The sequence below is a fragment of the Vulpes lagopus genome, chromosome 12 (genome assembly GCF_018345385.1).
Source record: "Vulpes lagopus strain Blue_001 chromosome 12, ASM1834538v1, whole genome shotgun sequence".
NCBI lineage: Eukaryota > Metazoa > Chordata > Mammalia > Carnivora > Canidae > Vulpes > Vulpes lagopus.
Window position 1 is genome coordinate 59,599,495 of NC_054835.1, and position 24,486 is coordinate 59,623,980.

The 24,486-nt window shown below is 69.8% G+C and overlaps 1 protein-coding gene across 4 annotated transcripts in view; it reads left to right on the plus strand.

Moving 5' to 3' along the window:
• Positions 1-24,486, plus strand: part of BAHCC1 (BAH domain and coiled-coil containing 1) — a 58,906-nt gene that overhangs the window by 28,656 nt on the left and 5,764 nt on the right. For 2 of the 4 annotated variants that reach the window (XM_041725024.1, XM_041725029.1), the window contains 20 exons: positions 6,460-6,582; positions 9,272-11,017; positions 11,311-11,419; positions 11,768-11,976; positions 12,115-12,273; positions 12,419-12,609; positions 12,753-13,083; positions 13,764-14,594; positions 18,244-18,443; positions 18,563-18,699; positions 18,919-19,047; positions 20,938-21,055; positions 21,523-21,814; positions 22,535-22,717; positions 22,808-23,109; positions 23,315-23,422; positions 23,521-23,704; positions 23,782-23,896; positions 23,993-24,068; positions 24,188-24,296. In XM_041725024.1, the coding sequence (XP_041580958.1) occupies positions 6,460-6,582; positions 9,272-11,017; positions 11,311-11,419; positions 11,768-11,976; positions 12,115-12,273; positions 12,419-12,609; positions 12,753-13,083; positions 13,764-14,594; positions 18,244-18,443; positions 18,563-18,699; positions 18,919-19,047; positions 20,938-21,055; positions 21,523-21,814; positions 22,535-22,717; positions 22,808-23,109; positions 23,315-23,422; positions 23,521-23,704; positions 23,782-23,896; positions 23,993-24,068; positions 24,188-24,296 (5,652 nt within the window). The remainder of the gene's footprint in view (positions 1-6,459; positions 6,583-9,271; positions 11,018-11,310; positions 11,420-11,767; positions 11,977-12,114; positions 12,274-12,418; positions 12,610-12,752; positions 13,084-13,763; positions 14,595-18,243; positions 18,444-18,562; positions 18,700-18,918; positions 19,048-20,937; positions 21,056-21,522; positions 21,815-22,534; positions 22,718-22,807; positions 23,110-23,314; positions 23,423-23,520; positions 23,705-23,781; positions 23,897-23,992; positions 24,069-24,187; positions 24,297-24,486) is intronic. The other 2 variants (XM_041725028.1, XM_041725025.1) reach the window with 2 other exon arrangements.

A 24,486-nucleotide genomic window follows, 5' to 3' on the forward strand; every position in this document is an offset into this window, starting at 1 on the left:
CAGCACAGCTGGTCCCATTGTCGTCGAGCCTGGCCCCTCTCTGCCCGCCCCACCCCCAGCTGCCGGCTGGGACCACCCACAGGGCCGGTGAAAGGGGATTCTGTTCCTGGGGGCTCAGCTGGGGAGGGGTGGGCCGGCGCCCTGCACCGCGGGCTCCTTGCGCTCTGTCGTGCCACCTGGAGGGGGCGCCTCGGGGGCAGCAGCGCCCACGCCATCCCCGGCCTGGGGCCCCCGCGGGCATCGGCTGCTTCTCCGTCGGGGCCAGGCCAGCCCCCGGTGCTCCCTGCTGCGCCCAGCACCCCCAGCTTCCCCACATGCTGCCTCTCTGCCCCCTCGGTCCCGCCTCGGGGACTTCTGGGAGGGAGCCGGAGGCTGTGGGAGGGACAGCACCCGCCACCTCCCGGCCCTCCGAGGCCATCCTGCCTCCTGCAGCGTCGCGGTCCAGAACTATCTAGAGGAGCCGTCGGAGGTGGGTCTCTGCCCTGGACCCCGGGACCCCCGCAGGCCCAGTCAGCTCCACCCCCCTCTCCTGCCTCAGTGTCCCCGGCGGCTCAGACCTCCTGGGACTCTGCCCCCACCACTGCTGGTGATGGCCGTCCTGGTGCCCCCGTCCCGAGCCGGGCATAGATGCCTGCCCTGCCTCCCTGACCCCTGCCCGTGCCGGAAGGAAGGGGGCGGCTCGTGGGGACAGCTGGCCGCTCTGAGATCTGCCGAGGGTCCCGTGTGGGGAGGGTCGCGACACAGACGTCAGGGCTGCCTTGCCGGGTAGGCCGCATGTGGCCAGCAGAGGCCGTCTTCTGGGGATCCCGGCTCCCTCCAGACCCTTCTTGGGCCTTCCCTGACCCCTCCCCTCCCGGCGCCCGCAGCCACTGGCTGCCTTGGCCCACCCTCCCACCAGGGTCCCAGTCTGCAGTGTCCCCTGCCCTGCTGTTGGGCCTGACCCTCCTGCGCCTTCGCCTGGTTGCTGGGTGCTAGCCCACCCCAGGAGGGTGGCTGTGAGGCGGGTCCCCGGGCGGAGTGGGGGGCTCTGCCCGGCCCTGGCTCATTCCTGAGGCCACAGCTGCCCTGAGGCCAGGACGCCCGGGCCAGTTGCTGGCTCGAGGTCAGGCCGGAGACAGACCTGTGGTGCCCAGGCCTGGGGCATTTCGTCCTGGCCCAGGGATGGCACCTGCCTTGTCTACCTGTCTGAGTGGCACCAGGGTACTGGGCGGCTCTTCACCCCGTTTCATAGGGCAGGGGAAGGGTGGCTTCCAGTCCAGAGCGCCTGTCTGGGAGGCTGTCCACTCCTCCCCTTCCAGCTGCCCCGGGACGGGTCCCCGAAACCCTGTCTCCCTCTGCCTCCCTCGTGTCAGGGGGAGGTACCCCCTTTCCAGCTCTCGCTGGTCCCCGTGCCAGGCCATGGGCCAGGCTCTCGGTCGGTGTTGGGGCCCCCTTGGCACCCAGGCCGGGGTACCCACAGCGAGGCCTCTGTCCGCACCCAGGCGGCCGTGGGGAGTCAGGGCCGTGCTGGCCCAGGCCCAAGGCCCTGCACCTTGTGAGGTCGTCTGCAGGGCTCGGGAGCCGTGGCAGCCTGGCCTCGCCAGCGCCCCTCGCAGCCTCGCTTACTCCGTGTGCCCGCCGCCCTTACAGAAGAGCCCCTGACCCCGTGTGACACGGTCGGAGCGCTGCCTCCTGGCCAGCAGGTGCCGAGCGGGGGCCTCCTTGAGCACAACCACTCCCTGCTGGCCTGTCCTCCGGAGCAGCTGCCCACTGCTCCAGGGCCCTTGGCGCCGTCCTGGGCTGATGTCTGCAGCGGGAGCGAGTCTGGGCCGGGGAGAGGTCCCTGTGTCACCTCCCGGGCCCGTCTGCAGCCCGGCTCGTGACCCCAGAGCCCCAGGATTGCCCAGGCCCAATGACCAGCAGGCGGCAGCCCCTGGCATGGGGCTTCCTAGTAGCCACAGGTGCGCTGTGGGATGTCAGTGAAGGTTTTGGGGGTCACGCTGGTTTGCCCCCCAGCTCTCGGCTCTGAGGTTCTATTGCCTTTCCCGGCAAGAGGCCTGCGGCTCCGGGACTGTCCACGAGGTGCCTGGACCCCCGGCCAGAGCCTGGCCCCGTCCCCCGGGCCTCAGCCCTGCTCTGCGCCTGCGCCCTGGGCGGTGGGGGCAGCGTGTGTGCGTGGGGCATCGTGACCCATGGCTTGGCAGGTGCGCTGAAAGGGCCACCACGTGCCCAGCGGCGGGAGGCTGAGGCGAGGGCACCCCCTCCCACAGGAGGGCTCACTTGGCTCCCCCCAGCGCTCGGGGGCGGTCCTGGGAGCTGCACCCTGAACGCCCAGCCTGGACACCCGGGGTCTGACCGCCAGGTGTGAGGGGCCTACGGACAGGGCCAGGGAGGACACGGGGAGGGGGCTGGGGCCAAGGGGGCTCCCGGCGGAGGCTAGCCCAGGGATGCGCATGTCCTGCCCGCCAGCCGCCCGGCCCTCCCCTTCCTGGGGCAGATGTGATTAGTCAGTCACGCCGGGCTGCACGGGGACGCAGCCCCAGGACCTCTCCTAACTCAGCACCTGGTGGTCACTACCGTTGAGTAGACTCGTGTGTCACAGTGACCCCCGCTGACCTCCTGGCAGGGGCTTCACACGGGAGAGCCAGGGACGGGGACCGTTGGTCCAGGCCGCGCCTCCTAGGGGCCTCCGTGGGTCATCATGGGACCCGTTCAGGGCTGGTGGGCGTGGGGGGGGCCTGCGGGGGCTCCGTCTGGAGGGTCTGACCCTTGCTGAAGCCCCAAGACTGGGCCTGGCCCCGAGGACACGGGGCCTTGATTGGTCAGACGGGCCGTAGAGGTCCTCAGAGCCCGCCCCATGTGCCCTGCCGGCCCCGTGTCCACGCCGTGGGGAGCTGCTTCGGGGTGCAGTGCCGGGACGGAGCCTCCAGAAGAGCTCGCCGAGCGTCCTGGGCTGTGGGCCTGGGCTGGGGTCCTCTGGCTGAGCACCCACTGCCCCCAGCCCTGGGCTCCTGACAACCCCGGGACAGTGCCGGGCGCCCCCCAGGAGGGTGGTCCCTGGGAGGGTCTGGCCCGGGGCGGTGGGGGAGTACGGCAGGGAGACCCGGAGCGGGGAGGTGCCGCGGGCTGGGCGGAGGGCACACATGGGGTGCAGGGGGCCCCGAGTGGCTGCAGGGCCGCCCCTCCTTCCTCTGTGGCTGGGAGGCTTGCAGCAGGACCCTTGCAGGCACCCACCTCCTCACTGCGGTGTCGGGAGAAGCCCCTCCCTCCAATGTGCCCGTCTTCGAGGCTATGTCCCCTGTAGGGTGCCCCTGCCTTTCTTCCTGTCTCCCCTGTCCCCTGGCTGGGCAGGGCTGCCCACTGCCTCCTCTCCTGCTGCCCACATTCCCACCTGCACCCCTGACCTTCCCGGGCAGCCAGCACAGGCCCAGAGGATGCCGGGAGGGGTTGCTCTGTGTGGTCAGCTTGTCTCCTGGCGGCCCAGGGACCCGGTGGTGCTGCTCCTGCCCAGCCCCTGACTGTTCATCCCAGCCATCGGGTGATGGCGTAGACCCTTTGTCCCCTCTTGTCACTTATGTCATGGGATTAGCCTGAGTCTCCTGGCAACTCACAGGGTGTCCACGGTGAAATGTCCACTGAGGCCCGGGGCCTCTCTTCGCAGCTGGGCCAGGCCCTCTGGGGCCGTCGGGGCGGCGGGAGCCCAGGGACAGCCTAGCCTCCCCACCGTGGGCCGTTGCTTTATGCACATTTGCCACCTGTCACTTCGGGCGGGCACAGTAACCTCCAGGGTCTGGGGAGGGGCTCTGGGCCCGGGTCCCTGGGTGTCCAGCCCCCCCCACGGCTCCAGCCCCACAGCCCCCACGCCACCACCCCTTGAGCACCCGGCCTCGGGTCCTGGCCCTGGCAGCCCTGGCTCAGAACAGCTGCTGTGGTTCGTAAAATCATTTTTTATTCAGTTCAGAGAGGAAGGGATCTTTCTGTGTCTGGGCGGGGAGGCCCCCCATCCCCTTCCTCCCCCACCCCGGCCCATGCCCTTTCTGCTGCTTCCTTCTCGTGTCCCCAGCTTCCTCCCCTCAGCCTGTATTCCTGTCTGGGGTCTCCGAGGGCGGGGCCTCGGGTTGGGAGGGGGCCCCCTGCGCCCCCGGCAGGCCCAGGCCACCATCACAGGCTCAGGAGCAGGACAGGGACACGCCGAGCCGGCACCCTGACACTGCCCCCCCGACCCGGCCGGGTGCTGAAGGCCTGTCCCCCAAGGGGGCGGGTGGGCGGCGGGCCCGGACCTCCCGAGGGGTCACGGCAGGAGGGGGGCGTCCACGCCCGGGAAACGGGTTCTGGGAAGGAGGAATTTACAGACTTCTGTTTACCAAAACGAGGCCCCGTAAAACATTTAACAGCAGCCAATTAAAAGGGGACAGCTGTGGCGGTTTAGCCCCCCCAGCACACACAGGCCTCGGCCCCCCCGCCCGGCGGCTCCCGGCCCCGTCCGGCTCTCAGCTTTTGTCAAGTCTTCCAGGAGCTGAGTTTAATCTAGGGAGCAGCTGTTCCAGATGCGTCTCCGCACACAAACCAGGCCAGTTGGCCAGGCTCTGCGGACCCAGCCCTGCCCTCAGCAGGAGGGGCTGCAGGGGGACAGGCCGGGCGGTGGCTGGCACCTTTCGCGAGCCCTCCGAGGTGCCCGGGGATGTGAGCCCTGCACGGGAGGCATCTCGGGCCCTCTGGGGCCCCCACACGGGGTTCCTAGGAGCCCGTGGGACCCGGGACGCGCCCTGCGTTGCTCACCTCTCCGGGAGGGACTCGCCGCTTCACCGCCCGCCCGCTGGGCCAGGGAACATCAGACGGCATCCTAGGGTCTGAATGGGGGCCTGCTCCCGAGGGACCCCAGGGTGCCCCCCGCTCGCCGCTGAGGCCGCGTGCCAAGCTCTGCCCCCGTAGCTCCGTTCTTGACCTCTGAGCTGAGTTCCCCACGGTGGCTCCCCCCTTAGCCTCCCGGGCCCCTGATGCTCCCGGTGGGCTCCGGGCTCCCCCACGCACCTGCAGCCACCCCCAGCGCTGAGAGCGAGCCCAGGCCCCGCCACTCCACCCCCACCCACGGGCCGCCTCGGCGTCCAGGCCCGGCCTCGGAGGACGGGGGCCCCGGGCCCGACCTGTGGTGCTGACCCTGCGCCTTCTGCAGCGCCGCTCCCCTTGGGATGCTCACCAGCTCCCAGGAATGTTTGCTTCTGTCGTAAACGGAGTGTGCAGGACGGTTACTGAGCAGGACGGAAGGAGCTCTCTGCTTCAGGGCTTGTCAGGACCCCGCTGTGACCCCCTGCAAGGGGGTGCTCGTGCCCCCGCCCCCCGGCCTGTGGCTCCCGGCTCGGCTGTGACAGGCCCCCCCACGCTGGCCTTGGGACCAGGCCTGGCCTCGCTCCCCTCCCAGGACTCCTGCACGAGCGCCTCCCTGTCCCCGTCCCTGTGGCCGCCGCTCCCTGAGGAAACCCCTGGATTGCTGCTCCCTCTTCACAGCCAAGGCCGCCCAGAAGGACGGGGGACTGCGCCCAGGGGCCGGTCACTCTTGGGACAGTCGTGCGGCCCCCAAGAGAAACTCCTACAGAGCCCGTTCTCCGTGGAGAGAAAGTTGAGGGCATTAGCTCAACGCACGCGTCTTGCAGTGAGACTGCGTCCTGCCCGCAGGAGCCCCGCTGGCTCCCCGGCTGCCCCGGCTCTGGGCGCCACCTCCTGCCCTCCCTGCGGGGCCGGGTCGGAAGGACCAGTGGCGAAGGGCCTCCTTCAGGTGGCTGGGGGCCCTGCAGCCGGCCGGGACGCCGTGTGTCCATCCCTTCTGGGGCAGTGTGTGTGTCCCAGGTGGCTGGCGTCCCTGTGCTGGGCAGGGCCAGGCCCCCAGAGGGACAGAGAAGGGCCGGCCTGGCATGACTCAGAGGCTCCAGGGAGGGTCTCGGGCCGGGGGCCAGCTCGCCCTGCAGATCTCAGGCACCGAGGAGGCCCGGCCAGTGCAGAGCCGCGCCGCCTGCAGCCTCCAGCAGGACGGGGCTGCCCAGTCGCCCGGGTGCCTGCTGGGTGATGCAGGCCAGGGTGGCGTCTGGCCCCGGCTGTCCTGGCTGGGGGTGGAGCCCATGCCGCCAGGGCCTCTGTCCAGCGTGTGCGTCCGCGGTGTCCCCGTCCTCCCAGAGCCGCTTTGTTGCCCTGCCTCGGAGCTCCCGCGCCGAGTGCTGCTGGGGGGACCACAGGCCCCCTCCTCCATCCTCCGTCCTCCCCTCTCCCAGCCCATCAGCAATTCAATTTGTGCCGCACCAGAGGGATGGTGTTAGTCGAGTCAGAGTTAATATGATGTATTGATGGGTTCCCACCGGCGGGCTGCACACCAGGCTCTGCGGGGCGTCGCTCCGGGGCCGCCCGCCGCGTCCCACCTCCCCGGGGTCAGGGCGGCTGTGGGCCTGGGCCTCGGAGGTGCCTCTGCAGCCAGTCCCCTTGCTTCCCCAGCTCCAGGGTACCCCAGATTTTCGGGGAGTCTGGCATCCACCTTCCTACCCATGAGCCACTTGGATCACCATGGAAACAGCAATGTTCTCTATGGGCAACATCGTTTCTATGGAACCCAAAAAGGCAAGTGCTGGCTTGGGGCTGCGCTGGGGTCTGGGGCGCAGGGGCATCCTGGAGGGTGGGGCGGGCGGGGCGGGGGGTTTCAGGGGTGCTACGTCATGGCAGCCAGCCTGGGCAGGCCTCTCCCCGGGTCTCGGGTCACAGCGGGGTAGGGACTGGGGGAGACTGAGCCTGCTTCTCAGGCTCCAGGAGGACGGAGACTCCCAGCACGTGGCCAAGAGGCAGGTTATGTGCTGGGGCCAGGTGAGCACGCCGAAGACCCAGCCACGCTGCTTGGACCTCTCCAACGGCGGCGGAAGCACCTCCAGTAACCGCGGCCCCGAGAGGTGGCACCCAGCTCCCCCAGTGCCTAGCCTTGCCCCGCACACCTGCCTGCTGTCCCCGACTGCCTGGGCAGCTCCGAGGGAAGATGCCTCCGGGCAGGGGTCGGGGAGGCCCCCACTGCACCTCGGGGCCTCAGGTCAGACAGGGCTGCCGGCGGCGTGGGGGCAGCGATGTGTCCCGGCGGGCAGGGGGACCTCCAGGAGGTGTCCGCGGAGAGGGGCGCTGAGGTCATTTGCTCGAGAGCAGCAGGGATGAAGATGTATGCACGTGCGTGCTCTCTCGTGCACACGCTCGCGTGCAGAGGCCCAGCCTCCAGGGCGCGGAGCCCATCAAGGAGCCCAGGGGGGTGCGGCCGCCGGAGATGGGACAGGCGTGGGGAGTTCCTGGAGGCCTTAGTACCCGCGCCCCCATCTCACCGACCTTTCCTGGGTGGAGCGACATCTCATTTGGGTTTTAGAAAGGTCTCTCATTTGGGTGCTTGGGAGACGGGCAGGGAGGCTGTTGAGAGGGGAACTGAATTGGGACACGGGGCCCCACGGAGAGTGTGGAGGGGACACGAGGGTCGAGAGGTCCCAGATGACCTGCACCCGAGGCCAGGCTGTGGGAGGGGACACACCATCCAGACACACCTGGTGGGGGTCAGGGCCGGGGGGCACAGAGCTGCCCTGGGTGAGGAGAGTCGTGAGGGCAGACTCAGCTCGGGGGAGCCCCAAGGAGCCCTGAGGCAGAGGCTCTCTGTGGGGGCAGAGGGGGAGCCCACAAAGCACCCGCGGGGCCTGGGCCGTGGACAGGACAGGAGAGACAGGGCTTCGGGAGGTAGTGGTCAGATCAGAGGGGTCTCCGGGAAGGAGGGGGACCCCAGCGAGGCGGCTTTGGGGGTGAGCCGACGGCCAGCCCCCACGTCCTCCGGCCCTCTCTCCCGACCAGCCTGCCCCCCAGGGCGCTGCTGTGTCTTGCAACCCTGGGCCTGGCCGGGCAGCCGAGAGCCCTGGCCTTGACCCAGCCCAGGACCGGCGCTCGGGCCGCTGCCGACAGGACTGTGCCTGCGGCTGAGAAGCCCCCCGCCCCCCTGCTGCCCAGCGGACAGCCGCCCCCAGGCCACAGGCTGAGCCCCCCAAACGCCCGCGGGTGCAGCCGCTCTGACAGCGTTTGTCAGGGGTGAGAACCCCACCGGGTGAAGCAGCAACGGAGCCCGCCTGCAGCCGGGGGGCTGGGGGTCGCCGCGGCCTCGCGGTTCCGTGTTGCGGTGGGGTCCCATCCGAGAACATTTGGGTTTCGGAAATCCAGCTAATTAGGGTTCACCCAGGCTCCCCTCTTCCCCCTTGTTTTAATTAGCAGGAAATTGATGAGGAACTTACGCGGCTGAGGACGGTTTTACAAGTTCCAAATGTTCCTTTGTTCCCCGCCGCGTGCCCCTCTGGGCTCCAGGCCCTCACGCAGCCCGTCTGCCACCCCAGCTGGGCGTCGGGGGGTGGCCCCCAGGGCCCCAGACACGGGAACCCCGCCCTAGTTTGGGAGCAGCGGGCATCCCGGGGCCGTCCGGGGAAGGGCTTGCCCCAGGCCGGGCCCATCGCGGGAAGCGGGGGGTGCACCCACCACCCACCCGCCGGGAGGGGCCCAGAGCTTCAGGGACGTGGGGAGCTGATGGGCTCGGCGTAGGGGCTGCCCGCTGGGGCCGCTTCCTCTTGCTTCTCTGCGCCGCCGTCGCTGGAGCCCCAGCCCGAGGGCCCCGTAACCACGCAGGGCAGCTGGGGGCCTCCGTGGGGCTTCCACACCCACCCATCCTCAGGCGTGGCTCGCTGTCTCCTGGGGGTCTCAGCACTTCCCGGGGCCTGGTCAGGTGCAGCCCTCAGCGCCCGGCCCCTATCACCGGGCTCTCCCACAGCACCCCAGGTATCACGGTGTCTGGCCGCACATCGTGGGCGCCACGGCCCACTTTGCCAGCCAGTACCCTGCCCCGCGTGGCGGGGGCCGGGGTGGGGGAGAGGACTCGCTGCCCCAGACCTCCAGCCCCCGTGCTGGTCAGTGCACGCAGCCACCAGTCCCGCCTGCCCTCCCCCAACCACCCAGGTGTGGGGCGGGGGCTCCCCGGGGAGCTGCACCAGTCAGAACTTTCCTGGGGGGGCGATGACTTAATGTCTACTGGGCGCGGAGCTTCCGTTGGAACGATGCTAGAGTTCTGGGGACGGGCGGTGGTGGGGTCGCACGGCCGGACGGTGCGCGTGACGTCGCGGGTAAACCTCCGGAGCCGGTAACCTCGGGGCCCGGCGGCTGGCCGCGTGGACAGGCTCCTGGGCGCGCGTCGCGGGGGAGGCGGACCTCTCCGGCCGCCCCGGCCCGCCAGTGACCTCGGTTCTCTCGCACGCAGATAACTTCTACCTGCCCCCCCAGCCCACCCTCCTGCCCGCCAACCACAACTTCCCCAGCGTGGCCCGGGCCGCCCCCGGCCACCCCATCGGCTCCTGCAGCCGGGACCGAGGCGAGGCCGGGCCCCTGCAGAAGGGCGCCAAGGACTTCGACCGCTTCCTCCTGGGCAGAGAGAAGGCCGGCAAGGCGGCGGACGGCAAGGAGAGGCCGGCGGCCGAGGACGAGGGCGGCAAGGAGCGGCCCAAGCCCGTGCTGCCCGTGCCGGCCGACGGCCACTGCAGGGAGGGCGGCGCCGCGCCCCGGGGGGCCTGCGAGGGCCGCCCCAAGCACCTGGCCTCCTGCCTCCTCAACACGAAGGTGCTCAACGGCGAGATGGGCAAGGCGGCGCTGGCCAGCTGCGCGGGCGCGGGCGGCGTGCTGGTGCGGCCCGGCGTGGGCGGCGCGGCCCCGGGGCGCTGCTCCAAGGAGGCGGCGGGGCCCGCGGAGCCCGGGCCGGCCTTCAGCGAGTGCCTGGAGCGGCGCCAGATGCTGCACCACGCCGTGGCCTACACGGTGCCGTCCGGCCTGCCCGCCGGGCCGCCCCCGGCCCTCAGCACAGCCGCCGGCTCCTTCCCCTGCTTGCAGCTGCACGCGGGCCCCGACGGGCTGTGCCCGCTGCAGGACAAAGTCCCCCGGGACCTGAAGGCCAGCGGGCCCACCTTCGTGCCTTCCGTGGGACACCTGGCCGACAAGAGCCGCCCCTTCCAGGCCGCCGAGGCGTGCGCCGTGGCGGGTGAGGGCGCGGACCGGCACCTGGATGCGGCCCTGGCGCCCGAGCACGCCGTGCCCTACGGGGTCTCCTATGCCCACCTGAAGGCCGAGGGCAAGGGCGAGCGGCGGCCTGGGGGCTTCGAGGCCGCCCTCAACCCCCGGCTGAAGGGCCTGGAGTATCTCAACAGCTCGGGCCCCGAGACCTCCTTCTCCGGGCTCCCCAAAGGCGGTCTGGACAAAAGCGGCTACTTCGAGCTGCCCGGCCACTCGCAGGACTGTGCCCGGCCGAGTCACCAGGACCCGCTGGGTGGGAAGGTCACCCAGGCCTGCTGCACTTTAGATAAAACCGCCAGCAAGGAGACCCCCTCGGGTCCCCCTGGGGCGCAGAAGGTGGCCCGAATCCGGCATCAGCAGCACTTGGTGACCCCCGAGGTGGAGCCGGGGGGCGGCGGGGCTGAAGCCAAGCGCAAGTCCCTGGAGCTGGCGTCTCTGGGCTACGGCGGGCCCCACCTGCCCCCATGGAGCATCCAGTCGGGCCAGGGCACCGCCATGGCCATTGGCGAGGAGCGCAAGGGTGGCGCCTACCTGGACCCCTTCAGCGGCAGCCTGCAGCAGGCCGCCCTCCTGCCGCAGGACCTGCCCGCGCCCCCCGATGAGGTCTCGGCCATGAAGAACCTGCTCAAGTACAGCAACCAGGCCCTGGTCGTTGGGCAGAAGGCGCCCTTCGTGGGGCTGGGCAGCCTCAAGGCCAGCTGTGCCCAGCAGGATATGAAGTTCCCAGCCTCCAAGGGCCCAGCCCAAGTCCCCAGTGAGGCAGAGAGGCCCGACTGCGCCCGAAGCCGGGAGCATGACACCCCGCACAGTGACGCGGAAGTGAGGCAGCCGCCCGTGGGCATCGCGGTGGCCTTGTCCCGGCAGAAGGACCCGGTGAGCCGGCCGGAGACGGCCTATGGCACCAACGCCGGACGCCAGGGCCGTGCAGCCGCTGCCTTCAAAGGTAGGCCTCTCTGCAGGGAAGGGGTGGGGAGTGCAGCCGCCCACCCTCGGGTGCCCGTCTGGCGCTTGCCGGGACCAGGCTCTCCCCACATGCGCGGTCCTGACCTGCCGGCCCCCTATCCCTTGAAGCCACGAATCCCCCACACCTGCCTTCGGCAGGACCCCCATGGCCCACAGGGCAGGAGACCCTCCCTCGGGCCGTCAGCCCCCTTGGCTCAGAGCAGGGCCCCTGCTCGCCGTCCCTGCGGGCTCCCGGCCATCCCAACCCCCATCCCTTTATCCCCTACCATGTAGCAGGCGGTCCGCCCCGTGCCACCCACACGCTGGACCTGGAGGCCGAGGAGGAGAGGGCACGTCTGTCTGAGGAGCGCCTGGGGCTCACCGGCCGGGATCTGCTGCTGCAGTAAGAAGAGGGAGCTCTGGCCATCGGGGCTTGGCCGTGTGGGATGAAGTGGCCGGGACATCAGGCTTTGTGGCCTCACCTGGGCGGGGCTGTGCCCCCCCCGACCCCTGAGGGTTGCTGGGGTTTCTGCTGGTGTCGGGGTCAGGGGTGCTCTGCGGACTTTGCCTCTGCTGTCAGGGCCGCTGCTGGGCGGGCACCCCCCCCACAGAGGCCTGCCTGACCCCGGGGTGTCCCCGAGACCCTGCAGGCCCCTCTCCTTCCAGGGCTGGTGTGGACAGGCCAGGGTGGGGGAGCTGGGTGGGCGGCCGGGCGGCCGTGCTGAGCCCCCTCCACCCCTGTGATGCACAGAGACAACAAAGACCGCCTGGAGTTTGCCCGGATCCACCCCCCGGGCAGCTGCCCTGGAGACCTGGCCCCTCATCTCATGATCGCCAGCGGCTCCTCCCTGCAAAGCAGCCAGCTGGGCGGGGACCCGGCCTCCCACGCGCACCCTGCCCACCCTCCCTGGCTGCCCCGCACCCGCAGCCCCTCCTTGTGGATGGGGGGACATTCCTACGGTCAGTGCTCCGCGCGCAGGGGGACTGCCAGTGGGCATGGGGCAGGGCACCCTCCTGGCTGACCCCCTTCGGCCTGGCGTGGGGGGCCCAAGAGCGCGGGTCCGCACACTGCCTTACTGCTGTGCCCCGTGTCCCCAGGCCTTGGGCACCCCGCCCTGCACCAGAACCTGCCCCCAGGCTTCACCACCTCCGTGCCCGGCTCCATGCCCTCGGTCTTCCCCCTGTCCCAGGACAGCCCTGCACAGCTGGTCATCCTGCCCTCAGAGCCCACACCCCATACCACCCCCCACGCGCTTGGTAAGAGCCTCCTGTGGCTGGGGTGTCGGAAGTGGGTCTGAGGGAGGGATCGGGGCAGCGAGGCAGGCCCTGGGGTCAGGGCTGGGGTCCCCATCCTCGCTGGGGTCCTCACTGGGTCTGACGGCTCCTCTGGCCTTGTCCGCAGCTGACGTCATGGACCAGGCCTCGCTGTGGCCGCCCATGTATGGGGGCCGGGGCCCCGCCTCCCACGTGCAGCACCCAGGCCAGCTCCCCGTGTACTCCCGGTCCCAGCTCCTGCGGCAGCAAGAGCTCTATGCCCTGCAGCAGAAGCAGCAGCAGCAGCAGCAGCAGCAGCAGCGGGCTGGCCCCGTCCAGGTACCCGCCCCAGGCCGCAGCCAGCTGGGATCCGGGGCACGCTCCCCATGCCCCGCTGCAGCCTGGCCTGGCCCAGGAGCCCCCCCACCGCGGGATGCCCTGAGCAGGGGCCGGCCGGCTGAGCCTCTCTCTCTCCCTGACAGCGGAAGCCGGAGGATCACCACCCAGAACTGGAGGAGCCCGTCCAGGAGAAGACCCTGAAGTCCACCCACAAGCCAGTTGCCTTAACCCCCACAGCCAAGGGCACCCCCTCACCCGCCACCGTAGGCCCTGCCAAGCTGTCCCCTTGCTGCCACTCGCCGACCCCGAGGCCCCCCACCGGCTGCCCCCCGACGCCACCACGTCCCAGCGCCCCGTGCACTTTATCCGTCTGCCCCTCGGGGAGCCCCGGGCCCGGCTCCAGGCTGCCCGGCTCCGAGGACAAGAGCGGGGAGGGCCGGCGGGCTGGAGCCGACCTCAACGCATTGGAACCAGGTGAGAGTGGGCAGCGTGGGGCTGCCCGCGTCCTTGCTGTCCGTCCCCATCCACAGTCCTGGCTGGGCCGTGGGGGAAGCCCTCAGGGTCCCCGCCACCTGCTCCCCAGGTCCCGGCTCTGCCTCCGCCGCCCGCACCCCCACGGCCGACGGGCCCCCTGCGGGTTCGCGTGGCAAAGCTGTGTGGCGCACATGAAACCACCCCAGTTCCACCCGAAGGGGACTGTGGTAGCAGAGGTGGCATTTAGGGGGTGGGGGTGTTTTTGTTTTTGGTGGAGTGGTCTGCTGGGTTTTTTTCTTGGTTATTTTTTAATTGCAGTTTACAGGGTGTGTGCTCCTTCTGGTTCAGGGAAAGCCCCCAATGCCTTATCTGAACCCCACCTCCAGTTAGCCATGCCACACCATGCCACAGACGGCCCCTGAACACCCTGGGGCCCCCGCCGGCCAGGGAGAGCAGCCCAGGCTGGGCTGGGGGCCGAGGCCCTGGGTCCAGGGACCCCCTCCCCTGAGCTGGGGCACTCCCCTCTGCTGCTCCTATGTCACCTGTTCCAAAAGTGAGGGCAGAGGGCTGGCTGGGGACCCCGGGTGTGAGCCAGGGATCTGAGGCCCCTGTCTCCCCATCCAGAACAGGGCCACCTGTGCCCCCAGCTGCCCCCTCCTGACACACCTGCTCTTTCACAGACCTGCCTGCTGGATACACCTGCCCTGCCATGGCCAGCTCAGGCTTCTCCATGTCCCCCGACGTGCACTCTTCTGACCTCTTGGACCCCAAAACTATGCAAACTGCAGCCCCCAGGGTCCAGCCTGAGCCAGTGAGGACGTTCCCTCCCGGGGAGCTGCCCCCCCGAAGCCCCAAGAGCCCGCAGGAGCCGGGGTTGCCCTCAGGGGCCCAGGAGGCCACCCAGGACCTTGCCGCCACCCCCCACCCTGCCGAGCGGGGATCCCTGGGGAAGGCAGCAGACCCCAGCCCGCTGGAGGGGCTTCGAGAACTGCCATGTGGGGCCCTCCTCGAGGGAGGGGGCCCCGAGGCCATTGGCCAGGCTCGTTCTACTCAGGGAGGGGCTGCAGAGGAGAGGGCTACGGCGGAGGGGGGTGGGGAGGTAGGGCCAGGGCCCTCGTCGGGGGCGGGCCCCCAGGCCTTGCAGCAGCAGAGGAGCCCAGGCCCCCTGGAGGAGGCCAGGGCAGGCAAGCAGCAGCCCCCCAGGGAAGGAGAGCCGGAGGAGGGGGCTGAGTATCGGGAGGACAAGCTGGAGGAGGCCGAGGCCGGGGGCTCAGCTTCCAAGACCAGCCACCTGCCCAGGGTGCTCCTGGGCCTGGATGCCCTGGTGGCAGCCACCATCGACCTGGGGGACCTGCCAGGCACCGGCCCGCTGGACCCAGCCTGTGCCGCCGCCCCGGGGCCCCCGCGCACCGCCCCTCCACCCTGCAGCTCAGGGATTCACGGGATTGCCCTGCTCAGTGAGCTGGCTGACCTGGAGATCCAGCAGCAGAGGAGGGAGCCAGCCTTGCCAGGTGAGCCCCACGCAGCCCTCCGTGAACCCCCTGGGGCCCTGGAGCCACGCGGGGGTCTGTCCATGGGCTTGGGCTCAGTTATCCACGCAGCCCCATCTGTGGCCCTGTTGGGGGGGGGCAGGGCCCTTGGCTGCAGGGGGTGGTCTCTAGTAGGGTGTAGCTGCCGTGGTCGCCACGTCCACACTGCCCTGTGGGGGACTCAGGGCCAGTGGCCTGGCCATCCTCGTCTCACGTACAAGGATGCCAAGGCCCTCGGGGGACGAGGTGGCTAATGGGGAGGAAGGTTTATGCCCCCGTCAGGGTGTGCAGGCCTGAGCTCCTGCCACCTCGGGCTGTGTGTGTGGCTCTGGCCTGGGGCCTGCCTCCGCTCCTGCCCCCCGGGCCCAGGGGAGGTGGCCTGAGGCCGATCAGCGCTCCCCGGGCCTTGGACCCCCTCGTCACCCGCAGCTTTACCGGGGCCGGGGGCCGGGGTGCTGGTCATTGCCACCCGGGGACCTGCAGGCCGAGAGGCTCCTGTGCTCCCAGCATCCGGAAGAGCCCCCGGGGCGCAGGCACAGAGCCGGTGCCACCCCACGGGGGACCCTCCCCCTGCCCAAGCAGTAACCCCAGAGGGCCCCAAGGAGACTCCTTCCTGGGGGGAGCGCCCCTGCCAGGCATTGTGCTCACCGATATTTATAGAAAGAACCCAAGGAAGTTCTCCGGGCTTGCCCACTTGTTTCCCTGATGCATAAAGCTCTCTGCTGCCCGCCACCGGCGCCTTTTGTGCTGTTTGGACATAAAGCAAATGTTCTCGAAAAGTTACTTTCCCCAGAGGCTTCTGTGTCACTCTCCTCCCGTTCCCCTGGACGGGCCCACCGCAGGGCCGAGGGGAGTTTGCTGGGGAGCGCGTCCATGCGGGCTCCCAGCTGGACCCCTAGGAGGGCCTCACGGAGGGCTGGGGACTGTAGGTGAGGCGGGGGCACCTGGGACAGGGCCTGTGCGGCCCGGAGCCACCACGTGAGCGTGGCTGGCACAGAGTGTGCCGAGCGGATGCCGGGCGCCGTGTGTGTGGCCACCCAGTCTGTGCATGTGAATGCCTGCTGGACCGGCGCCCGTCCATTGAATGAACGCTCACGTGGAGACCACGTGTGTCCCCGTGTGGGTGTGCAGCTGCGGCCGGGCCAGGCGCCCCAGTCACCCGGGTGCATGGACCAAGGGAGATGCCAAGGCCAGGTCTCCACCCCACCTGCCCTCGTGGGGCCCCCGGACCCCCGCCTTCCCCTCCCCTCCTGGGACCCCCCCCCTCCCCTCCCCCTCCCCTCCCCTTCTGGGGCCCCGAGACTCCACCCTCCACTCCCCTCCTGGAGCCCCCAGACCCCACCCTCCCCTCCCCTCCTGGGGCCCCCAGACTCCACCTCCTCTCCCTTTCTGGGGCCCCCAGCCCCCACCTCCCCTCCTGGAGCCCCCAGACCCCACCCTCCCCTGTCCCAGTTAATTGGCCAGTCTGCACATTCTCTGGGATTCAGACCTGTTCCCTGTAAGGTCAGGGAACATGGTCCCTGAAATGAATTAGGAGATTAGCTGTGTTCTCAGATGAGCAGAAGATTCACAGTGGGAATCTGTCTCCTCCTGCCCCCCCTCCCCGAACTCCCCCTAGGCCGGGCATGGTGTTTGGTGAACGGCAGTGGGGATTGGCAGCTGGGCGGCAGTGGGGCAGGTGCTCAAACCCCAAGCCACTGGCTCATGGGCACCATCAGCAGCCTGGGTGCTCAGACCCCCTCGGGCCCCACCCCGCAGGCCTCAGCTGCAGGACCCCACCTGCCCCGCCCCAGGCCTCCATACCAGATGCAGGGACTGGGGGCCCCAGACTGAACCCTGGGGCAGCAAAGGCGCTGGTGGTCAGACCCTGTGTCTGTCCGGCCTGGATGGTGAGGCCTGTGCCCAGGGGCCCAGCCCTGAAGCACCCCAGAACAGTTCACCCTTGGGGGAGCCACTGAGCCTCCCATCCACCCTGAAATTTTGGGAAGTCCAGGCCCTGTCCCTCCCTGGGCCCTGCCCTTTTTTCCTGAGTCAGCCTGGAACCAGCTGATGGGCTGAGCCAAGATCCCACCCTGCGCCCGGGCCCCCCCCCCCACGACTGCTCTGCTGACCCCCACGCCCCTCCCCTGCCGGCTGACCTCCCTCTGCCCTGCCAGCTCCCACCTGCCCTGCAGGACTGTGGCGGGGAAGCCCGGGGCTCCATCCTCACCTGCAAGGAGGTAGCCCCATCCAGGCCTTTCGAGGGACAGAGCTGGCATCCCCCCCCTCGGCATTGGGGTGGGGCTGTGAGAGCTCTCTGCACAGCCCCCAGGATGACACAGCCGTGCAGTGTGTTGTTGGAAGCCAAGAAGAGCCCCCCAGCCCATCTCCCCATGTGCACCCCCGCAGGCTCACCCATGGGACCTCTCGGCAGGCCTCGCCTGAGGAATGGGGGTGCGGGGGGCTCTTGGCCACCACGGTGAGCCCAACGGATAGGACACTGCATGGAACTTCTAGCTGAACTAGGGCTTTGGGATGGCCCGCCCTGGTGCGGGGGCAGGAGGAAGCCCCTCCGTCTCCGTGTCCCCTGCACGCCCGGGCGCCTCCGACACAGCAGCCATGTGGCCCGAGGCCCCCACGGCCGTAGCTGGGAACCGGGGTCCGGAGGTTTGTGCTGCCGGCACCGGCCTTGCCGCCTGGCCCCGTTGCTGCGGCTCGCTGTCCCTGCGGCCGGGCCGGGCAGGTGCCCCCGGGCACTTAGCGGTGTCTCCCCGCGGGGCACTCTCCTGCTGCTCGGCGCCCGCGTGGCTCCTGGATTCCCGCTCTCCCTGGTTGGCTGTCATCCGCCCTCCTCGCTCTTTGATGATGGGGTCCTCGGATCTGTCCCCCTTCGCCCACGTGTGTGCTGTGGCCCAGTCACCCTCTGACCCTTCCTGGCCCACCGCGTGCCTCTGCTGTCCCTGGGACCAGTCATCTCTCCGCGGGGCCCGATTCCTTCCCCGGGGGGCGGCAGGCGAAGCCGCGGTCAGGGTGCTAGGTGTGCGCCTTGCACCAGGGAGCCAGGGAGCCGAGCTCTGCTCAGAGTCACCGCTGCCCGCCGACAGCTTCAGCCCCAGGCCTCCCGTCTGACCCACGGGGCTCCCCCCGGCTGGCTCCCCGTCCCGGGGCAGTGCCTTGCCTCTCGGCCAGCAGCTGCCCTGTCCTGAGTGCGGGCCCCGGGCCTCTCCCTGGATGGACGCTGGGTGGACGCTGCCCTCCACTGGCTCGGCTCCGACCCTGCACCATCCCTCTCCCCGCAGTGTCCTCGGTCTGGGCGGTGGAAGCACGTGGGCGCTTTGTGTGCATCTCAAGCCGCCTGCCTTTACTCAACGGTGTGGGCGCCTCCCCTAGGTCTGTGCGTCCCGGCTGGCCTGGCCCCCGGGAGCCAAGGGGGACGTTCGCCCACCGTCCCGGGGCAGAGGCGGGGTGCTGGGTGCCTGCTCCGGCTCGCGTCTCGCTCTTCCCGGCCACCCCACCCGGTCCTTGGTCCTCGAGTTCTTGGGAGCAGGGCAGCCTGGAGGCCACGCTGAGACGTGGGCTGACATCGGGAGCCTCTTTGAGGAGCGGTATGTGCCCACCCCTGCACACACGCTGACCCTCGTGTCCCCTGCAGAGGAAGAGGACGTGCTGGCGTTCGACCTGCAGCGCCTGGCCACGCTGGCCTCGGCCTGGTCCCTGGTGGAGGCTGCCGGCCTGGACAGCCCCTCCGCCGCCGCCCCGCCGCCGGCCGCCGCCGCCTGCAGGGCTCCCGCGCTCACGCCCCGCATGCAGATCCTGCAACGCAAGGACACCTGGACGCCGAAGACCAAGCCCGTGAGTGGGGGGCCCTGGTCGCGCCCAGCACCGTAACCCACGGGGATCCCCAGCACCCGGATGGCCGCCCCGTCGCGGGCCCCTAGCTGGGCTCACGGCCACTGCCACCCCGCCCCCAGGTCTGCCCCCTGAAGGCCGCCATCGACCGGCTGGACACACAGGAGGTGGAGATGCGCGTGCGGCTGGCGGAACTGCAGCGGCGCTACAAGGAGAAGCAGCGCGAGCTGGCGCGCCTGCAGCGCAGGCATGACCACGAGTACGGCCCGCCAGGCGCGGGGTGGGAGCCACCGGGGGTGCCAGGCCGGGCGGGAGGCTGCGGTCTGGGACGGCCCCAGGGGCAGCAGGAGGGACGAGGGGGTGTCCGGCCGGGCCGAGCCACCGCCCCCAGTATGAGGGCCAACTCCCCAGGCGGCCTGGGCAGGCCCCGGCGGGGGGGAGGGTGGGCGCCGCCCCTGAGCGCTGCCCCGCGCCGCAGGAGAGACGAGAGCTCGCGCAGCCCCGCGCGCCGAGGGCCCGGCCGGCCGAGGAAGCGCAAGTACTCCAGCCTGCTGCCCGCCCTGCGTCCCGGCGCCCAGCTCCCCCGGGGCGACGGCAAGAAAGTCAAGTGAGTCCCGGGTGCGTGGGCCATGTGGTGGGGCTGGGGTGGGTCCAGGGTGCCCTCGAGGCCCCTCGCTGCGCCCCCTCACCGCCCCCCCCGAAGACCCAGCACCCCCTCCCAGAACCCCAGCCGCCGTGAGTGTCCATGCAGACATCCCACGCGGCTTCGTTGCCGCCAGGAGCCACGGGGGGCCTGGAGCGGGGCCACCCCAGGTCGCACCCGGCCGTGGCCTCGCCCGCCCGCCCCCTCGGAGAAGCCTCTTTCTCCGCACTGCATCACGCCGTTGGTCACGCTGGGGCGCTGCTCACGCGGCCGGCGCCGTGTTATTATCCATTACCCGCCCGGCGCACTCGTTGGCACGCTCCCGGGCCGGGCATAATTGTCCTTCTCGGCTACAAATTGCCTCTCCCGACAGACCTATTTGCATAAATCCAACGAGCTCCCGCAAACGCGATTGGCGCGCGCGTGTGCGCACTGCATCAATCCTGATGATTTGGTAATAATAGTTAAATCGGCACTAAATGGTTTCTTCAATTAAGACAGAGGCAAAAAATTAATCTCAGGGCTTTATGTCACAAAACATTAGCAAATGCAGAGAAGGTTATAGGGAGGGGGAGTCCACACCGCCTGTGGGCGGGGGCCTGGAGAGGCCAAATGGCTGAGGGTCTCCCCTTGAGCTGTCCCTGCCCCCTGCCCAGGTGCCACCCAGCAGGGAACCCCCAGGCTTTCCTATTGAGAACCCGCTGCCATCGGGGCCGCTGGCCAAGGTGGAGCCCACTGAGGCCAGGGTCTGGCCAGCGGCCCTGACAAGGAGTCCTGGCGAGGCCGCCCTGCGCTTTGCCCAAGTGCACGTGGCACTGAGCCCCTAGTCCTGCTGCTCGCCTCCCAGCCACTTTCTCCACTGACCCAGAAGCCAGGTCGTCCCCAAGGGGGGAACAGCCTCAGGACCCGGAAGGACACAGAATTCAGCCCCTCCCTCCCTAAGGATTGGGGCTCCCACCTGAATCTTGGGCTTCTCCCCCTCCTTCCTGCCACGGGGCTGGGCTCTGCAGGACTGAAGGTCATGGGTGGGGGGACATCACGTACAGCTAGCGTCCCACCTGGCCTCGCCTCTCCGGGCCCCCCAGAGTCAGGGCCCTCAGCCCCCATCTGTGACCCATTTTCATGAAGGCCACGCAAGTAACCCAGCCCCACAGGCAGCCAAGCTCCCACCCCCACACCGTGGGACAAGGGGACACTGAGACTTGGTGTCAGCGAGGGGATGTGGGTGGTGGTGTGCGGGGTTCCCTCCCTCCAGACCTGGAATTAAGGACAGCATTTGGGGGAGGCTGGGGGGCCTAGAGCCTAGACTTGAGCTTCTGCAGCCACCATGCCAACCCCACCCCCAGCCTCTTCCTAGCAGCGGCAGAGGTAGAGGGAGGAGACCCCATTCTCAGGAGCCTCTCTAGCCCCGTCTGTGTACCTACCACTGCAGCCCCTGGCCTTGGCACCCCCGAGGTCCAGGCTAGGGACCTGCATGGCCCCCCCAACCTTGCAGAGAGCCACGGTGGTTCCCATCCCCATTTTCTGGGTATGAAGACTGAGGCCACGGCTTGGCCACCTAGTGGTCCAGCTGGCCACAGGGCCCTGACTGCTGAGCCTTGGGCTGCCTCCCCGCTCCCGGTCAGCAAGCAGAGGCCCTGGCTGGGGAGCAGATGCGGGGTGGGGGGTGCTCAGCACTGGCTCGGCCCCCAGGCCGCCCAGAAGCCATGTGGTGCTCTGAGGAGCCCAGCCCAGGGCCAGAGCCTTGTCCAGGAAGGAAGCGGAGCCCCTGCAGGGACCATCGTGGGCACAAGGCCGGGATGCCGGGGTGTGCCTGCACCTGCCCCATGCCCACCTGTGCCCCCGTGTCCCCAGGGCGGTGAGGTCCAGCCTGAGCCTGCTATGTGCTGAGCTGCGTGGAGGCGACGAGCCCACGAAGAAGCGGAGCCGACTGGAGCCCGGCGTCTATGTGGGCCTGCAGCCAGCCTCTGCGGTGAGCACCACGGCAGCCTCGCCTTCGGCTCGGGGCTCGGGGTCTCGGGTGTCGGGCACACAGCAGCAGGCCACCCCTGCCCTGCGCCAGCACCCAGCTGGGGTCCCCTGCTCAGATGAGCAGCCCGAGGCCAGGTGCACCCCTGGTGTGGTGGGCAGCCTCCCTCACGCCGCCAGCATCCTGTTCCTCCCGACAGCCGGGGGTGCTTCCGGCCCCCCAACTCCAGGGTCCTGGGAGGGACAGGTGAGGGGGGCGCCGAATGTGTTGTCACGCTGCCCATCCCCCTGAGAACAGACACCTGGGCCCTTGGTGTCCCGAGCCCTAGCAGGGGGGTGGGCAGTCTGAGGGTGCTGTGGCGTGGGAGGTGGGCCAGGCGCCCCCCGGGCCCCCTCGGAGGGCAGGCTGGAGGCCACGGGGCTGTGCCTCGGGGTGGGGGTCCTGTGCAGCGGCTGCCTGTCCGTCCACAGGAAAAGGTTCGGTGCAAGAAGAACGGCGGCCAGGGCGAGCTGGCATCCGCCGTGGCCCACAAGGTGGCCCAGCTGAAGCCGAAGATCAAGAGCAAGGGGCTGCCTGCTGGCCTCAGTCCCTTCAGGCGGAAGGAGGCCGCCCCCGGGGGACGCATCCGGAAGAAGCTGTCGCGAGCCAAGAGTCCCAAGGTGCCCGGGGCGGCCCGGCACGCACAGCCCGGCGACGGCGGCGGCAGCAGGGACTCCCCCAAGTTCCCGGCCCAGTCGGCAGTGGCCACGGCACAGGATGCAGGCAAGTCACGGGTCTGAGCCCACAGCCAGGGCCCACTGGCCGCGACGGCCATCAGAGCCGGGTTGGGGCTCCCGGAGCTTGCCGGGCCCCGGGGAAGGAGACCCCTCCCAAGCTGAGCCCAGCGGCGCTCTGCGGGGCCGGGGAAGGAGGGGGGCCCTGCACATATCCCGGAAATGGGGCTAAATATAGCCCTTCTGCCCGCCTAGGCCGCCGTCCTGCCGTGTCCGGCCAGGCTGACCCGGAGGGGTTATCTGGCCCCCGGCTAACCCACATGTCCAGAAACAGGCGCCTGGGAAAATAGATGCTTCCTCCCCTCCAGGCCTTGCCCACCCCGCCAAGTCCTGGTCTGAGAAAGAACAAAGGGAGGGGAAGAGGAAGCAGGAAGCTGGAGGGCAGTAAGGGGAAGGGGCAGCCCTGGGGAGGGGGGATCCCCAGGCCTGCAGGGCAGGCTCCCCGCTGCCCAGGGCATAAGAAAGGAAACAGGCAGGGGGAGGAAGGTCAGCCAGGGGCCCCTCCCCTCCCCATCCTGGAGCAAACACCCTTACCTGGACGCCTGGCCCGGGTGCCTGCCCCGTAAAGCGGCCCCAAGGGCAACAGTGACGGGCCCCCCTCACAGCCCCCCAACATAGCCACGTGCGCACGGACGATCAGCTCCCCCGACCCCACCCCAACACGGTGCTGCTCCAACGCCGAGTCATCTGGACCCTCTGCCTCCCCCAGGCAGTGGCTATGACAGTGAGAACTGCGAGGGGTTCTTGGGGACAGAGGCACCCCCCAAGGAGCCCGGGCTGGCGCTGCATGCAGGGGCCAGCGTGGCCGTGCTGGGGCCCTCACCCTCTTCCGTGGTCAAGATGGAAGCCAACCAGAAGGCCAAGAAGAAGAAGGAGAGACAGGGCTTGCTAGGTAACCAGGAGGCCAGGGCGGGCCAGGGTCAGCCTGGTGGGGGGGAGCCCAGCATCTGGGGCCCCTGTGACAGCCGCCCTCCCCCCGCAGGGGCCTGCCGCCTTTCTAGCCCAGAGAGCGAGGTCAAGGTCAAGAGGCGCACGGTGAAGGCCAAGGTGGGCACCAAGCTGGAGCGGGCCCCAGGGCGCAGGCCCCCAGGCGCACCAGGCAAAAAGAAAGCCAAGGGCAAGGCCAAAGGCAGCCTGCGGGCAGAGCCAGGGACCACCCCCAGCAGGGACGCCCTCTTCAGCCCCGCCCGGGCCTTCACCTGCCGTGAGGAGGGCAGCAAGTTGGCCAGCGAGCGCCTCAAGAGAGCCACACGCAAGAGCACAATCCTCCAGCCGGGCCTGAGGGTGAGAGGCAGCGGGCCCTGTGGGGAGCCGGCGGGTGGGGCCCAGGTGCTCACTCCACCCTCTTTCCCAGCTCACTGCGGCCTGCCCCTGGGTCAGTGCATAGTGCACCCCTGAGCTCACACCCGGGGTCGGGGTGCATCACAGCCCTGATCACACCCTGGCTGCAGCCACCCTGACCTGGCTTCCTTGCCACCCATACCAACAGCGGAAGAATGGGGCCCTGTCCATCGCCCTGTCGCCGCGCAATGCCAAGGCCATCCTGGGGAAAGGCAGGAAGGTGGGCAAGGTGAAAAGCAAGGCTGTCGGCAAGCAGGTAGCATCCCCACCGCCCGGGCACCCAGGCAGGGTGCAGACCTTCCCCACCCCCACCCCACCCCACTCCAGAGGGAGTTGACCCCTCTGGCCCCCCAGGGCAAGGGCCGGGCAGTGAGTCGGCTGCTGGAGAGCTTTGCTGTGGAGGACGACTTTGCATTTGACGACAACGGCAGCTTTGAGGAGGAGGAGGAGGAAGAGGAGGAGGAGGAGGAGGAGGAGGCGGAGGAGGAGCCGGCCGCGGCCAGCGGTCCTCTGAGCGCCGAGCAGAGCGCCGCCCTGGGTGAGTGGCCCTGGGCGAGGGGCTGGCCGCAGCAGGGGGGTGGGGACGGGGCGGACGCTGACACCCTGTCCCCCCAGCGCGCTCGTGCACCATCCACAAGGAGGACCTGCAGGACGGGCTCCCCGTGCTCATTCCCAAGGAGGACAGTCTGCTGTACGCGGGCAGCGTCAGGACGCTGCAGCCCCCCGACATGTGAGGCCCGGGTGTGGGCAGGGCGGGCAGCGGGCCCTGCTGGGTGGACAACTATGCACACGCAGGCCCCTCATGCCCCCCCCCCGTGCCCCTCAGCTACAGCATCGTCATCGAGGGCGAGAGAGGCAACCGGCAGAGGATCTACTCGCTGGAGCAGCTGCTGCAGGAGGCGGTGAGGGGACGGGTCCCAGTCGGCCTGCCGCCCCGGGGAGGTGGGCCTGGCTGCCCCCGGCCCCTCCTGGGCACCCCTCAGCCCCTCCTGCACTCACAGCCCACCTCCCACCCCTGCAGGTTCTGGATGTCCGGCCGCAGTCCAGCCGCTACCTTCCGCCGGGCACGAGGGTCTGCGCCTACTGGAGCCAGAAGTCCCGTTGTCTGTATCCGGGCAACGTGGTCCGAGGTGAGCCGCGCTCAGGTTCCCCATCAGGGCCGCCTGCACGCCCCCAGGCGGAGCGGCAGACGGAGCCTCCCAGTAGCCCTGCTTCCCAGGCCACAGGGGACCGGCGAGGGCGTGCACGAGGCGGGGAAGGGGCCACAGCCCCCATCCTGGGCGGCACGAACTCATATTGTGGGCACCAGCTCCCCGGGGG